General features: G+C 36.0%; 3 protein-coding genes across 4 annotated transcripts in view; 2 read left to right on the forward strand and 1 right to left on the reverse strand.

Annotated features, from left to right (window-relative positions):
- The window catches only part of cpamd8 (C3 and PZP like alpha-2-macroglobulin domain containing 8), a 40,709-nt gene extending 30,982 nt beyond the window's left edge, over positions 1-9,727 (forward strand). For both annotated transcript variants that reach the window (XM_052590940.1, XM_052590941.1), the window contains exons 38-43: positions 166-271; positions 1,086-1,196; positions 2,272-2,484; positions 4,297-4,371; positions 8,405-8,594; positions 8,707-9,727. In XM_052590940.1, the coding sequence (XP_052446900.1) occupies positions 166-271; positions 1,086-1,196; positions 2,272-2,484; positions 4,297-4,371; positions 8,405-8,594; position 8,707 (696 nt within the window). In that variant the 3' untranslated portion in view covers positions 8,708-9,727. The remainder of the gene's footprint in view (positions 1-165; positions 272-1,085; positions 1,197-2,271; positions 2,485-4,296; positions 4,372-8,404; positions 8,595-8,706) is intronic.
- A 607-nt stretch (positions 9,728-10,334) lies between these two features.
- odf3l2b (outer dense fiber of sperm tails 3-like 2b) lies at positions 10,335-14,564 on the forward strand. Its single transcript, XM_052590943.1, has 4 exons — positions 10,335-11,168; positions 12,449-12,559; positions 13,169-13,282; positions 13,435-14,564. The coding sequence occupies exons 1-4, from the start codon at positions 11,120-11,122 to the stop codon at positions 13,911-13,913; spliced, it is 753 nt and encodes a 250-aa protein (XP_052446903.1). The 5' UTR covers positions 10,335-11,119; the 3' UTR covers positions 13,914-14,564.
- A 430-nt stretch (positions 14,565-14,994) lies between these two features.
- cks2 (CDC28 protein kinase regulatory subunit 2) lies at positions 14,995-16,205 on the reverse strand. The gene is made up of 3 exons (XM_052590478.1): positions 16,024-16,205; positions 15,610-15,737; positions 14,995-15,490 (listed from the first exon to the last, which is right to left on the reverse strand). Exons 1-3 carry the CDS (start codon positions 16,086-16,088, stop codon positions 15,447-15,449), a joined length of 237 nt encoding a protein of 78 aa, XP_052446438.1. The 5' UTR covers positions 16,089-16,205; the 3' UTR covers positions 14,995-15,446.
- Between the last annotated feature and the right edge of the window lie 511 nt (positions 16,206-16,716).

A 16,716-nucleotide genomic window follows, 5' to 3' on the forward strand; every position in this document is an offset into this window, starting at 1 on the left:
CATTACTAGAGCTATGTGTAGCCCTAGCAGCACTTTTACATAACATGGGAGCTGAACCTTAAAATACTTGAGGTTAAGATCTCATATATCTCCAGGTGTTCTGTCAGGGGAGTGTATTAAGGATTTGTCATTGTAAAGTCCGCTGGGATCTTGTCTTTTCCACAGATCCCAAGTCAGTGTATGACATGTGTGGCCTTCAATGCTGTGAGGGAGTATATTGTTGGCAAAACAGCTCCAGTGCCAGTGAAAGTCTATGACTATTATGAACCAGGTGAGTCTGGACCATCCTACTCCATATAAAAGACAATTGTGGTGGCAGCATACTACAGCAGTATTGGTTTTGGTGGTACTCTGGTATATGAATATGGTAATCTTTCAGTACCATGATACCATGGCATTTACATGGTATTTCAAAGAATAACAGGGTATTATCATGGTATCATCACCAAGAAGGCAATACAACCTTGGTTGCTTTATAAGTTGAGTCAGAAATACCTTGATTACAAGCTCCCAGCCCATGAATGACTAAACAAAGCTGTATGTACAATTGGAGAAACTCTGAATTTTAGATATGTGTGTATGAATGTCCTTATGGTGAGTTTAAAACATAGTGGAAGGTAAGTTTGTTGTATTTGGTAATGAATAATTTCACAAAATATTATTTTAATTGATTATAGTTCTGTTTGGGCTACTGCAGTGTTATTTTTCCAATTTCCGAATTTAACATTGTAATAACTCTTTAGTACAAGCTTTCCAGGAACACTTGAAGGCAGCATAATATAACCAGTTCTTTTATTTGAATAATCCAGTGAAAAAAAATACTTGGACAACACATTTTTCTGTTGAGATTACGGATTACACTTAACAACCTACAAGTAGTGTACCAGTGTAGTTCGGTTTGTGAGCAAATGACTCTTATGAACAACGATTCTTTTCTGAATCAAAAAAGAGCCTCACAAATTCTGAATTTTCATAAAGTTATAACTTTTAGTTTTATCCAATCTTTGTGTTTTTTGAATCACATTAATTTTGCACAAGACAATTTTACTGATTTTGTGTGTGTGTGTGTGTGTGTGTGTATACAGCATTTGAAGCCACTCGTTTCTACAACGTGAGCGAGAGCAGTCCACTAGCACGAGAACTATGTGACGGCACCACATGCAATGAAGTGGAAAGCTCCAGCAATCACTGGACAGGTCAGTATTAGGTATCATTTCAACCGGTTAACCGTTAACTGACAGTAAGAACTTTGACCGATTAATGCAATCAGTTAAACATATTAAATTCATTTAATAAAAAAACAATTTCTTCAGTAATTTATCGAAATATAAAAAAAAAAAAATCTGCCGCATGGTTAAAATATGCTATGCATATAAAATAAGATTGCATTTTTGAGAGAGAAAAAACACCACGAAATCACTCTGACTGACCACATATTCAGATTTTCAGCAGCTACTGAACTGGGTGTCCACTTTTTGGGACAAAAAGGTCGCAAATTGTATTATTTGATTAAAAAATGACACTTCGAAACGTTCACAAACATCATAAACATAGCTATGCTATTTTTGTTCCCCTCACTCCACAACAACAGTATTCAGAGGAGAACAAGAATGAAAAATATAGGCTATAAAATGACAAGCCAAAACTAATTAATTTAGTCTAAGGTGAAACTGAAACCTACATTTGATCTCTTATTTGACACAAATCCAAATGCTTCCATATTCGTGATGTATTTGAATGAAAAATTATTTATCATGTAGTTCACTCGTGTTCCAATATCCACGTAAAACAAAATGTTTTTGGTAAAACATCACGGCTGTATGGAGATAACGCTTAACAACACAGATTGTACTACATATTTAACATGAGCAGTGTGTTTATTTCTATATGTTTGGCTGACTGTATTTCATCATGGTAATGAACAGGCTGCATTTTCAAGTTAAAAATGATTAACTGTGTGTGGGTGCAGCCCAGGCGCAATCACTTGAATAGTTTTTTCCAATTGAACAGTTGAAACAACTACTCCTTCTAGTCATACAGATAATCGACACTGTAAAATGTTTGGTTGTATTTGTGTACGTTCACCATAAAAATAAATCTTGTGCTTTTGTAAAATGAAGAAAAATAGGATGCTGCTTTCTGCCGCCTCGGTTTCCTTTCGCGCATCCAATATATATATATATATATATATATATATATATATATATATATATATATACTTCTAATTTCAAATACTTCATATTTAATGACCCATTCACTCTCCCACTCAAGGCTTTGTGCAAGGTGGCCAGTGCAACAACATTTTTGATTGTCCAGAAGAAGAACACTACGAGCGATGTACGTGTTATCGTGACTGTGGCTATGATGGCGAGCCCGTGTGTGGTTCTGATGGCCAAATCTACCAAAACCAGTGCCAGATGGAGGTGTCCGCCTGTAGGAATGGCACACGGATCGAGCAGATGCCCTTCAGCCACTGCCCACAGAGTAAGTTCTACGACCTCCCTGCATATTTATGGCCTAGACATGTAGACAAAATCCTCTTTTTTACACAATTTAAGGACCCAAGCTTTGTAAACCTATACCTAGTTTTTGCCAATATTTTTGCCATGTGATCTTGAACCAGGTGCTACCCTTCCTAGACACTTTAGGATGAAGTCATGCTCCTTGCATAATTAGAGACACGTTTTTTCCGTCCTTTTAAGAAGTTAATGCGTAGGACTTTTGGATAAACACAGGCATGAACATGTGAAGAAGACTGCAGATGTTTCAGCCAAACACATCTCCAACCTAAATCACCGTAATGCGTTTCAGAGCTTTCATAGGGTTGTTTTGGTCTGTTGATGAGATTCATATCTTGCCACTTGACATCCGGTTGATGTTTTTTTTTTCATATCACAGGCAAGATTAAAGCCTCATCCACTTTGTGCATCAAAGAGAATCAAAGTGTTTTCAGTACTTTGCAATTATCCGTGTCCAGACAAGCCCTTATTCAAAGAATCAAACCCCTGTTTTTGCTACCAAGAAAGACTGAGGTGTGTGTACCTGCTCTGGTAGGAACATCTGTTCAGGTGCTGCAGTTGCAGATGATATAAACACATGCATACGGTCATACACAAACCAGTATATGGTGTATTACAGGGCTCCCCAAATGACAGAGTGCTTTTGTCCGGGGCCCTTTGACAGAGAAAAGAAAGAGGGAGGCAGAGGGTTAGAAAAATCCTTTCACATTCCTTTCCAACGAGTGGACCAACAACAAAGGGGCTTTCTTGTTTTACAGAGGACCAACATCGGGAGGGGGACACAAAAATGGTTATGCGGGACACCAGTGCCAATATGGTAGAGCGCAGTAGCATGTTTAAGGCTGAATAATTATTTTATTTGCAGGTGCACTTATTTAAATGAAGAATTGTATTTGGAATGCCATGCAATGCAGGTTCAATGCATATATCATAATTTACAAGCAGATTTGGTTTTAGTCTGCTGGTACAGCTATATATTTACAGTGATCTTTCTGTAACATTGTGAATGTTGTGATTATTTTAATTGTTTCATTTTTAATTTTTGCATCAAGTTTCCTAGAGATTAATTTCAGAATTGTTCGGCAGTGCGATTGATTTCTCTAAATCAGTTAAGATTGTTTCAAATAGTTCAAAACTCATCAGCAATTTCTATTTTGCATCATTAAAAAAAGTTTATAAAAATTATAGATATTTTGATATCAGGTTTTGTAAAGATACATTTGTCAGTTTAAAGTGTCAATAGATTTAGTTCAGGATCATTGGTGCTCTTTCTAAAAATTCAGAAGCAAAAATTTTGCTGCTTAATAGTGTGATTCATTTAGTGAATCAGTTAAAATAGTTTGTTTCGAGGGATCAATTCACAAACCTTCAGTGTTTTTAGTTTTTTTTTTTTGTGCATCACTCAAGAATTTTCAAATAAGCTTCCATCACATTTTTCTCATACTAAAATGTTTTAGTAAGACTATAAATAGGTAAATATTGATTTGTATTTCCATGTGTTGTAAATTGGCCCATGCAACTAAATATATTTAGTGAAAGCATTGTGGAAATGGCTGAAACAATGGCTGTTTTGAAGAATGTCTCATAGCAATAGATGACAAAATATCAGATATATATATAAAATATCATCTGGTATCAAAAGTTCAAACAAATGATATTAGATTTGGAACTGGAAGCCAGATATGAAACACTGAGCAACCAGTGTATCTGTTTCCTAGGTAAAGTACTGCATTGAACTTTAATTTGACCTGTTTATGTGTGCATTGTCATCCTACAGTGGAGGTGGCCGTAGAAGAGCGAGAACATGGCACAGGAGAAGAACCAGAACAAGAACCTATACTTATTCCTGCAGGTATCATCTTCTCCCCTCTTCTACTTTTCTTTGAACACATCTGCATCAGTGCCCTGCAGGTGTGAGCGTGTGCCACACATGGGCAGGTGTTGAAGAGTTCAGCGATCAGATGCTACATGCATAGAAGCTTATGCGTGCACAGGCCTGCATATCAGCCCAGACTACATTAATGCTCGGATAATTAGTATCCCAGCCTCTTGTCGCTTACCTCGCACCTTCCCATATAGGGCTTGGCCTGTTCAAACACCATTAAATGTTAGAAGTTAGCTGGATTTAATATGTACAAATGCAACGGGTTGAAAATCAATGCAGAAAGATCATATTCTTGATTTTATTGCCCTTGGAGTCCTTTATAATATATGGAAACTGAATTCAAGAGAATTACCAATTAGTTCAAGATACATTTTCTAAAACCAAGTATTATCTTGCAGAGTTTTGCTTGTTTTGATTATGTTTGGATATTTTATTGGAAAACAAGACAAAAGCATATATATATATGCAGTGTATTTCCCTCATTGGAATGAAGCTAATTTAATGAGGAAAAACATTACAATCTATTAAGTAGCGAAATTAGCACTTAAGGCAAGTTAGAAACACTCATGATATCACATGCACTTTCAGCTAGGTATGTGTGTAAGTATGTGTCTGTGTCCTCTGGAAAACTCCCAGACTGATTAGACAGTTTCTTGCAGAGCTGTTAAGACTTGCCTAGTGTTGTGTTGGGCCAAGAAAATCTGTCTATAGGGCTGTGGTTGTTGGGGTTCCTCAAGGTTATGGTTTTGGCCCGCTTTTGTTTATTTATTTAGAAGTTTCCTTTACCTAGGTGCCACCTGTTTAAATGTTTGCAGGAATTTACAGTTCTTTTTTGCTTGAGGTAATTACCAAGTTTGTTTGCACCCTATTAATGTTTGAGATGACTTTCTTGGGTTTGCCAATTGAAAATCTGTTTGGAAAACTCACACCATCACCTGTGTAGCAGAAATGTGTTTTGGAATCTGAGAGCATTTCCTTGACACAAACAGCTTAGATCAGAAATGTTTTTCAAAACAGAATTTCTGATTTGCAGTGATGTCTTATTCTGACCTAAGCTAATATATATATATATATATATATATATATATATATATAAAATAAATTAAAGATGTAATCAAACTGACGATGAACACTATTAACAGCAATTATTAAATGATGCAATCAAACTTATAGCAAAAATTTGGTAGTTCTGTATGTTGTTTCAGAGTTAGCATCATCTGGGGTCCTCTGAGGGGTTTGCATCATCTCTTCTCAGGTGTTCTGGATCCAGACTGGAGCTTGTGTAAATCCTAGTTACCACGGGATGTAAATCCTGTGGCAAAATGGAGAAATAAATAGACATCATTAGCATAGCTGCTGTTCCAACCAAGTAAAATTAATTAGTTTAACCCAACCTAAAGAATAATAATGTGCATTTGATCAGCTACAACTGCAGTCTAAAATTATGAGATGCATTATTTGAATGCTTGGCCAAAGAGATGTGTTTTTTACCTGCTCCGATCCGCGGGTTACCCGGGTTATGAGATGACCCGCGCATCAGGGACATCATGCAAGTTACGTTGCTATGTTGGCCTTCGTATTGTAACCTTATCAAAGAACCTAATAAAATATGAAAATAGATATTCCAAATATTTTATATAGGCGATAGGGAATTGCACGCAACATACATGGATTTTTTTATTTTGTTTTTAATGACCTGCCCCGCAAATAAAGTGCCAATTTCTTTATCCAACCCATCCCGCGGGCATCACTAATAGGACCTACCAAAAGTCCAGCGTTTCATGATGTTAGGAGCATGATGGATTGTAGCGTGGTAGAAGACTAGTTGGGTATGCAGAGCTAAACCATTAAGGGCCTTATAGATAAGTAATAATAATTTGTAACTGATACAGAACTTAATAGGTAGCCAGTGCAGAGACTGTAGAATTGGGGTAATATGATCATATTTTCTTGACCTGGTAAGGACTCTAGCCACTGCATTTTGGACGACCTGTAGCTTGTTTATTGAAGATGCAGGGCAACCACCTAGCAGTGCATTACAATAAGTTTAGTGCATTACATTAAAGTCTCGAGGTCATGAATGCATGAACTAGCTTTTCTGCATCAGAAACCGGTAACATGTTTAACTAACAATTATTCCTAAATGTGTGACTTAATCATATAATAACTTAATTAATAATATTGATAGTTCATCGTCTAGCTGACTACGTCTTGTATTATTATTATTTTTTAGTTTTTCTAAAATCCTGTCAAATGTGCACAAACTACTAGCTACTACTAAATATTGTAGAAACATAATTTTCTGTAAAGTTGCTTTGTAACGATTTGTTTTGTAAAAAGCACTATACAAATAAACTTGAATGTTTCGTAGCCTGGCAATGTTTCTTATATGGAAGAATTCTGTTTTTGTAACATGGGAAATATGGTTTTCAAAAGATAAGTTGCTGTCTAATATAACACCCAAATTTTTGACTGTAGAGGATGTACCAGTACATCCGTCTAGTTGAAAATTGTAATCTATAAGATTCTGTGTAATGTTTTTTTGGTCCAATAAGTAATATCTCTGTCTTATCTGAATTTCATAGGAAAAAATATTGGTTATCCAATCTTTTAAATTTTTAACACACTTCTCTTTAGATTATTTAGATGTTTAATCTGGTCTCGTTGAGATATATAGTTAAGTATCATCAGCATAACAGTAGAAACTAATCCTGTATTTTCTAATAATATTAAAAAGGGGCAACGTGTATATTGAAAACAGCAGAGGACCTTGGACAGGTCCTTGTGGCACTCCATATTTTACTGGTGATGAATGAGATGACTCCCCATTTAAATAAACAAAGTGGTAGCAATCGGACAGGTAGGATCTAAACCATCTTAAAGTGATGGTTTAGATGAATACTGGGAATTCTTTGCCCTTGATTTTTGTAATCGATCTATGAGTATATCATGATCTATGGTGTTGAACTCATAGCAATGAGATGCAGCCTTGATCTGGAGAAAGAAGCAAGTCATTTGTAATTTTAACAAGTGCAGTTTCTGTGCTATGGTGGGGATATATATATATATATATATGTGTATATATATATATATATATATATATATATATATATATATATATATATATATATATATGTATGTATATATATATATATATATATATATATATATATATATATATATATATATATATATATATATGTATATATATGTATATATATATATATATATATATATATATATATATATATATATATATATATATATATATATATATATATATATGAATGTTGCAATAATGTTGAAGGATTACATGGAAATAAGTAGATTTCGGTTTCAGGTATAATTCCAAACTGCAAGAAGGACATGTATTATCCTTGATGATTAACTGGTGCTGAGCAGCTGTGTTGACAAAAGCCTATAAACTTAGATGTCTTTTTCATTTCTATGCTAAAGCTTTGCAAACATTCTCTGTGGAAAGATAAATGAGTTAAGACACCCAAGCTGTGAATTCCTAACATGAGAGATACATTTACACACTTAGTCTATTTAAACATATGACGCTAATAGAATCAGCTTGAGCTGCTTTATATATATATATATATATATATATATATATATATATATATATATATATATATATATATATATATATATATATATATATATATATATATATATATATATATATATGCGTGCAAAGAACGCCCCCTACTGGCGAGTTAAGTAGTCTGGTAATCTGAATTTATTTGCTAACTATATTTATTTAAAATGTTATTTCTTATTAACAACTATAAAAATGTTACTTAAAATACACAGACATGTTTTAGCAAAAAGTAAAACAGGCCCAAAACATACACTTGAGGGACATCACAGCCAAAATGAAAAGTTTCTTATTCTTAGTTTAAATTCCAGAATATCTAAATGTCCCTGAAACAAATCAAACAATGCTTTTGTTGAAGATGGAAAATTGTTTTGCAACATGTGATTTATTTAATAGGAGGGGAGGAGCCAGGCTCTGTAGCGGAAGTGTCCTACTATTCTTATGAGTACGACCCAGACACAGACAGCTTTTCACCAGAGAGTGAGGAGAAGTTAATTCCTATAGCAGCAGAAGAGGAGGCGGCAGACACCAAACAACTGGGTGGACATATCCTCACAGTGGACACAAAGGACTCACCTGAGCGATGGTGAGATACAACCCGTTTACCAGTTAATTAAAGGACTATTTCTTCACTTGTCACTTACGTATATAAGAGAAGCGTCAATCTTTTGTCTGTTTCTCTGCCTCCTCTACAACAGAGACCCCTGTCCATCAGCAGCAAATGCAGGAGCTCCACATTGTACATTCTCTGTGAATATGTTTGTGTGTAAGAAAGGCTGGTAAAGAGCGGTGGACCCAATCTGTTGCAACGAGATGACAGCTCTGAGTGTGTATGTGTGTGTTCGGAAAGGGAGATAATATCAGTTCTCCTCTCTTTCATTTTTTTAAATCCATTTCCATAGCTCTTTACGTTTAGTGATGGTATGACGTTTCCCTGTATTCCTCTTAAGTCAATCTCTTGTAATCTAGTTTTAATAGTCTAGTATTTATGTTTGTAAGTATAATTTACCTAAAAATCAAATATTGTGTTTTTGTTTTCTATCTGTGGTATTTATTTGTGGCTAGTGCCTTTGTTGTTCGGTTATAATTATCTTTTTTTTTGTCAGTTCCTCAGTCAGCTCCTTCCTTCATTCTAAACACAATCTACTGGTGTGGTTTTACAACCCATTAAAATGTGTTGTAATGGACCATGCACTTCCACAGCAGAAAAAAACGCACAAGATTGTGCGTTAAGGTGTGTAGCTACTATTTTTACTTATTGATGTCTGACTTATTCATTGGAGAGGAGACTGCAACTGGTAAATAAGCTTCTTTCCCATTCACCCTATGTTAAATTAGTCTCTGCATCACAGAAAACCAACTCTGTTACTCAAACTGGAATATGATTTGTACAGAATATAAGCTATTTTGACTAAACCTCCATGCTAAATGAAAATCGGCAGGCCCACATGAAATCTGCACTTTTAAACAGAATGCCTCTAATGTGATTATTCAAGTTCACTGAATAATTTAATGATGCGTTAAGATACCAATAAGATTTTATTACTCTCAAAGCCCATTTAACATACTCTACTTTATCACAATTCCCCTAAAATCAATGCAGAAAAATGCAGATATGGAATGTGAAATTTGAAAATTACTGTAAATTTTGATGAACTTAAAATGAATGATATCACATTTGGAAGAAAGTCAATGAGAATAAACTTTGTATGCAATTTGTATCATGTGTGTAATCTTTGTTTTATGTTTGAATTACAATTTGCATTCTGTCTGTTCTATGTAATATGCAAAATTATTATTAGTGTTTTTACAGTAAGTATATGTATAGTAAGTATATAAGTAAGCATAGTAAGTTATAGTATACTGAAAATACCATATTTGTATTTTGGGTGGAATTTTTGAATAATTTAGACTAGCAATGCTCACAGTCAGTTATACTGGTGAATTTGGTTTGCGATGATTCTCCAGTGTGTAAAGACTGAAGTATACTGCGGTTTTAATAAAAAAAAAAAAAAACTCGGATTAGCATAAATTTTGCTCATGTGTCATGCACAGTATGCATACCCTAATGTATGCTTTAAAAAAAAAACCTTAGTATACTTTGGGTTTATTATGCAGAGCAGTCGTGTGTATTCACAATATTACTTTTTGAGCACAAATTCTTCCTAAAAAACATTGACCCCACGTGTTGCTGTCTACTGGGTCAGCTTGTGATAGTCTGCCTGTTGACATCCAGCTCTGGTTACCACAGCACTGTTAATGTTTAATATTTGTTTACCGGTCAGTGCAGTGGTGAACGTGTTCACCTTTCATGCCCCAAGCTTTCAGGTCCTGCAATTTTTTTAATAGCTCTCCAAGTCAATGCATTTCATTTGGACAGATGGGAATATGGTATGTATTCACTTATAGGTCCTTCAGAAGTTTGTAACTTCTCAAATGCCGTAGGCCTTTTCTATGCAGCTTTGCAGGGGGGCCCCCAGCTGCTGGTCTCCTAAGCGACCCATGCTTGATGGTCCATCTCTACTCAGATGAACAGAGTGAAGGCATGAAAGAGAATCGAGAGCAGGAATTATCTGATGGAGATAGTGTTACATGAAGTGATGACACCTTTGTGCTTCTGTCTCTCAAACGCATGTGTATATTTAATGGCTTTGGTGGCCCCTGATTGAGTCAACCAGGTTAAATGAAGATTACTCCAAAAAGTGTTCAGTTTTCCACTTGGGCGGCTTTAGTTAGATCTTTGGACGGTGGAGAACTTGACTGGACTTGTCCAGTCCAAGAGAGGTCAGAAGGCAAGAGGACATCTGATATTGTTCAGCTAGGAAGATGAAGAAGTTCTACTAACCATCACCTCAGCTTTGAACGTGGATGTTTTGAAGATCTAGACCTACTTGAGTTTTTGCAAGTAGCTGCTTGCGTTTTTAAATTGCCTGGAAAAACTGATGCTGGCGTGAACGTTAATTCCTTAATAATTGCTTGTCCTTGAGCTCTGTTTACTCGAATTCTCTGGAAAAGTTGGCATAGAGATTTGATAGTAAGTAGGCCTATGCCCAATTTTGCAGGAAATGGACAACTTAGATTTGTAGAAGGGTTAAACCTTCAGTCTTGATTATGAGTGATCCGGAGAGGAAGCGTCCGGTCATTGCTGGCAGAGAAAAAGGTGAGTTGTTTTAATGTATATTTATTTGTACTTACTATGTACTAAACAACGATCTCACTTTCAATGTAAGAAAATTGTGTTTGAAGGAACTACTGGTGAACGGCGCGTTCAAAAAATGCTAATGTACAAACGAATAGCACTGGGACTATTCACTGTTTGTATCAGTCCGCTGTGCTGTACATCGTTAACACCAGAAGGTGGCGACAAATGACACTCAATGAGTGAATTCATATATTTTACGGATTCGTTAAAACGAAACGTAAATGTCGCTACCGTGTGTTGCTCAGAGACGGTTGATTTAACTATTTCTACCTATGTTTGGAACTATTTTCGTTGGCGGAGCAACACCTTACGAAAATTAACAATGGTTTTACTACAAATAAAACCAAAAAACCATGGTTACTATAGTTAAACCATGGTAACCACAAATTAACCATGGTTTTTCTATATTAACCATGGTTTAACCATGGTATTTGTAGTAAATTTGTGGTTATACTAATGGTAGTCAACACGCCAAAAAAACATGGGTTACTACAGTTTTACTATAATAAAACCATGGTTATTTTTCGTAAGGGTAGACAGTGGCGCCTTAAATACAGGTTACTCAAAATTGACTCCTTGAATAACTATTGTTCTTTTAGTTGCAGTATGCTGATACTATATTTAAACATTATTATCTTGGTGAACCTAAGGGGTTTTTCTTTCCACTTTTTTGTAAAGCTGCTTTGAGATATAATTTTTGAAGTCCAACTGACCTTTTTCCAAAAAAAAAAAAAAAAAAAAAGTGAATGTTAGCAACACACACAGTAGTGTTGTATTTCGAAACAAATGCTTCCAATGTACTCACACCCCCATCAAAAATTAATTTTAACTGAAAAAGAGTTACTTTTTCCTTCAAAGGTCACGCGTTCAGCAAGGTTACGATAACTTTGTGCCCAGGCCTGTCAAAACATGCTGAAGTAAATGTGAAAGAATGTTCAGTGCTCCCAGAAGCCCTCCTCATGCACACAAACATTTGTGGGCTGATGTCATGGCATTCCCCTGGTAGTATCAGAGAAGATAGCCAAAGGCATTGTCTGTCCTCCACTCCAGGAAAAACCATCACGCCACTGCGATGAGCTCACATTCCTGCTGGGCTGCATCTACAGGGTGTGGATCTCCGTCACAACGGCCTGCCAAAAAATGCATCACTACATATTTCTGATTGCAAGTAGTGGGCTGTGCATATGTTGTGTGTGCATGACTACAGTATGACGGCTGCTTTCCATTCTTGTTTACAGGGCCAGGACCCGGTCGATACATCCTTCCACCGGCTATCGGCTTTGTAGGCCACGATTTCACCAAGTCAACAAGTCCTGCCTACTCCTTCCATGGCAGGATGAGCAACAACAGTACGTTTATATGAAGTTGCAGTTGAAAGAATGGGCTCAGTGGCAAATGTCTCCAATATAACAGCATGAGCTTTTCTACAAATCAACTCTGTTGATGTTTTTACTCAAATCGTTTAGTTCTTAAACCTGTATTTTGCTAATGTCACCACTAGAGAGAGACAGACTACTGTGAATTCCCACTGTTGTGCAATGCTGTAGATCAGAAGTGATATTTTTATTAATACTGTTTTCAGGTGACTTTACAGAAAAGGGTGCAAGCTCACTTAATGTTCTTGTAAGGGTATATTATTATTATTATTATTATTTTTACAGATATTCAAGGTAAACTATTTTTCAATTACATTAAAAATTAAGTACTTTTTCTTTTTGCAATATAGTACAGTATGGTGCATGCCTTGGAACTGAGATCATTTGTATTTTCATGCCTTCCCATTATTAGACTGGATTGCTTAACATTTAACCTTTTTGTCATTGCGTATGATAAAATAAATCAAAAGGCTCTTAAAACCTAGAAAGTAGCACATAATTACACATTTGTGTGTAATATTTTATGTTCATGTGTGTTAAACAGTTCTGTAATGCTGTGTTTATTCTGCTTTGATTGTACAGTGCATAGAATTGACTGCAGTCCAGGGCCTAAATACCATATCGATGCCAAACTGACTCGCTTTGGGAGAGACGGCACCCCTGCCTTTTCCATACATGGCAGGACGGAAACTCGAGGTAAGTCGGTTATTTCGAAGTGTCTTTCTGTTGAAACGGTTCCTTATTTACTGGTGGATTCAACCACTTCATGTTGAAACCAGCAGGAAACACTTAGCTGGAATGAGCTGAGTTTGACAGTTCCTAACTCTTACTGTATCTGATAATTACAGCAGCAATCTACTCCACCCCTGGACCAGGAGCATACAATCCTGAGAAAGCCTCTCTGTGCAGCGTCCATCGCAATCCACCGTCCCACACCATGGGTTATCGAACACAGTATCGCTCCGTGGACACCGTACCTGCCCCAAACAAATACACGCTCCCTTCTCTCATGGGCTCCGGCGTGTTGACCAAGGCATCCAGTGCCAGTTACACCATCTCTGGGAGATGCAAAGCTGGGGGTCCGTCTGAGGACTTATCTAAAACTCCAGGTCCTTGTAGATACAACCGCACAGATCCCAGTGTCTACCTCCCGAGGCAGCCGGCGTTCTCTATTCTGGGGAGACATGCTGCTGCGAGGGCGTCCACAGCGGAGCCTGGTCCTGGAAGTCATAACCCAGAGAAAGTGACCGTGCACAAGCCCAGACCTCCTGCGTTCTCTTTAGGGATCAGGCACTCCGAGTTTGTGACCCCTTTAATAGTAGATTAGTAGCATCTTGAAGGCTACATATAGTTATTTTTCTGTTCGGTTTGAAATATTTCATTGCATGTTTAAAAAGGTTTGCCATTACTCGTCTCATATAGTGAACTATGATCATGCTTACAAAGAACGATTTCTAGTCTTTTGGATATTGCAGAAGTGAGCATAATTTAAAGATTTAAAAAAATTGACATTGACTTTTTACAAATGACAAAATCAGAAAAAGTTTTAGATGGCTCAAATGAAACAAAACCATTAAAAAATAATAATACAATAACCGAAAAAAGGTTTTAAGTTTTCAGTTTAGTTGAACCTTATTTATTTATCAAATAAATAGGTAACACTTCAGAATAATGGTCCATTAGTTAATGTTAGTTAACTACTTTAGTTAACATTATCTGAGCAAGAACAATATTTCTACAGCATTTATTAATCTTAGTTAATGTTAATTTCAACATTTACCAATGCATTATTCAAATCAAAATTTGTGCTTGTTAACATTAGTTAATGCACTGTGAATAAGCACGAACTAACAATGAATAACTGTATTTTCATTAACATTAACAAAGATGAATAAATACAGTAATAAATGGACTGTTCATTGTTTGTTCATGTTAATTAATGAATTTGTTTAATATTAACTAATGGACCATTATTCTAAAGTGTTACCAATAAATATATTTATACATGAATTAAATTATACGAATATAAATATAAATACATGTAAATATTTTCTAAATATATACACTATGTGTGTGTATTTATATATACATAATAAATGTACACCGTACACACACATATATTATACGCAAACATTTTATTTTGGATGCAATTATTTGACTGCACTATATATATATATATATATATATATATATATAAAAACCACTGTATTACATATACACTGTATAAGAAAAAAAATATGAATTGTATTTTATGTGTATGATATCAATAAAATATAAATACAGTTCCCTATGGGAACCCCCAATATTTGCTGTTGCTTTACATGAAATGCTCATCATTGTTGCATCATTGACCATTGTGTACATTATTTAATGTCACATTACACCGATAACAAATTAGGATGCAAATGAGCTAATAAAAATAGTATTTATTGATTTGTCTACAACAAATGAGTATCAAACAAACGTTGACTGCTCAGCATACAGGTTGGAGATGTTAACAACAGCAGTTCAGCAACAAAAAAAATCATCACAGTGTACAACAAAAACTATTCCTTCTACTCACGACAGGGGCGATTTACTAGACCTGAAACACCATCCGACTTATTTTACGTGACGTAAGTGTAGATCTAACACTTTTTAACACTTTGGAGGAGGAGGCAACCCGTTCCCCTCTGGGCTCCCGTTGCCATCAGATCTCCGAATGAAAAAGGGGACGGGAAAGAGTCACATTTCATTGCCATAGATCTGCAAATAATAAAACTTATATACAAATCACAACGTATGGAAAGAAATGCAATGCAATGCAATGCATGGTCGGAATCGACCAAGTAGTGTAACTTCTGATGACAATCTTTAAATCTCATTCCTTGGGGAGAGGTCTTCGGAAAAGCAGAATGTGAGGCTCTGTATGGGGGGAAAACATGGGATGTTAGGGTTTAGGAGAATAATGAGCAGCTTTTGTGAACCAGTTTCTTTAGTGAAGCTGTCAAAGTGGGTTTTAAAACCGCCCATAAGTTACCAACCTGGTTTATGGATCATGTAATGGATCCAGCCCTGACTCTGCTGGACTCCCAAACCTCTCCATTCCTCCTCGGACATTAAATGGGAGGACGGCACCAGTTTGGAAATCTGCTTGGGAAGCATGACATGTCTATGAGAGGAAGGAGTGGGACAATGTTAATATGATAATATTTCATACTTCACGGCTCTTCAAACTGTTTTTCCAGGCAACATAACGCGGTTAGGACGACAGAACCAGGGATAAAATATACATAATACATTGTAGAATATAAAATACATTTTAAACGCACCATTTTCTATAATTTGCGGATGTTTTTAATATATATTTTTCAAAAATGAAACCGTCGAATGACATAACAACGGTCATTATGATGTTTCACGTCAACTCGAAAGTGATCTGTTTAATAATTCCTCACCTGTACTCGAATTCCTCGTCGGAATACTTGTCGGAATAGTAAATCTGCTTCTTCGCTGAAGACATTGTGGTTAAACGCTAAATTCAGGCCAAATCCAAGGTGAAATCCCAAATAACTCGCGCAGGGTCGTCTCTCGGTGTTTTCCTGAAAGGCGCCGCTTCGGTTTTTGAACTCAAACGGTCCCTCCCGCGCTTCTGATAGGCTGAGCCACTCTTCGTTTAAGCCCCGCCCCCTCCACGCGCGCCTGCGTTTGACAGCACTACAGTCTGGTAACTTTTGACACACACTCACAACGTGTACAAAATTATTTATTTCGCAAGTTCGATATTTAAAGGCATTATTTATCTTAAGACCTTGTTTTTCATATAAGAATATTATTTTCTTTTCAACAGTATGACTTTTATTTTTTGGTTTTATTTAAGTTCAACCGTGTGAACAACATAAGTGTGAGACTGAAGTGTGAAATCCAAGGATGGTGTTTATGCTCAGAAAGTGTGATTTATACAGACTTCGCACTACTTTTCTCTGATGACCTTCTATGATATATGATAGTGGTAAATGCATTAACCTTTTCTTTACACCACAAATGTCTCCTGACAGCACTTTTGCACGATGGCTCATACTTTTGCCATTTATCCTGTCAAACGACCAAACAACTCATAGACTTCTAGAGCACACATTACTATTATCCTG

Source organism: Carassius gibelio, chromosome B22 (assembly GCF_023724105.1).
Source record: "Carassius gibelio isolate Cgi1373 ecotype wild population from Czech Republic chromosome B22, carGib1.2-hapl.c, whole genome shotgun sequence".
In the NCBI taxonomy this organism is placed as follows: Eukaryota; Metazoa; Chordata; class Actinopteri; order Cypriniformes; family Cyprinidae; genus Carassius; species Carassius gibelio.

What these genes read in the sequence shown, in the direction of transcription:
- odf3l2b (XM_052590943.1), top strand. Translation starts at nt 11,120, where the DNA reads ATGAGTGATCCGGAGAGGAAGCGTCCGGTCATTGCTGGCAGAGAAAAA. An exon ending in TGGCAGGATGAGCAACAACA is followed by an intron (nt 12,560 to 13,168) that starts GTACGTTTATAT and finishes TTGATTGTACAG; the next exon opens with TGCATAGAATTGACTGCAGT. An exon ending in TGGCAGGACGGAAACTCGAG is followed by an intron (nt 13,283 to 13,434) that starts GTAAGTCGGTTA and finishes TGATAATTACAG; the next exon opens with CAGCAATCTACTCCACCCCT.
- cks2 (XM_052590478.1), bottom strand. Translation starts at nt 16,088, where the DNA reads ATGTCTTCAGCGAAGAAGCAGATTTACTATTCCGACAAGTATTCCGAC. An exon ending in GACGAGGAATTCGAGTACAG is followed by an intron (nt 15,738 to 16,023) that starts GTGAGGAATTAT and finishes TTCCTCTCATAG; the next exon opens with ACATGTCATGCTTCCCAAGC. An exon ending in TTACATGATCCATAAACCAG is followed by an intron (nt 15,491 to 15,609) that starts GTTGGTAACTTA and finishes CCCCCCATACAG; the next exon opens with AGCCTCACATTCTGCTTTTC.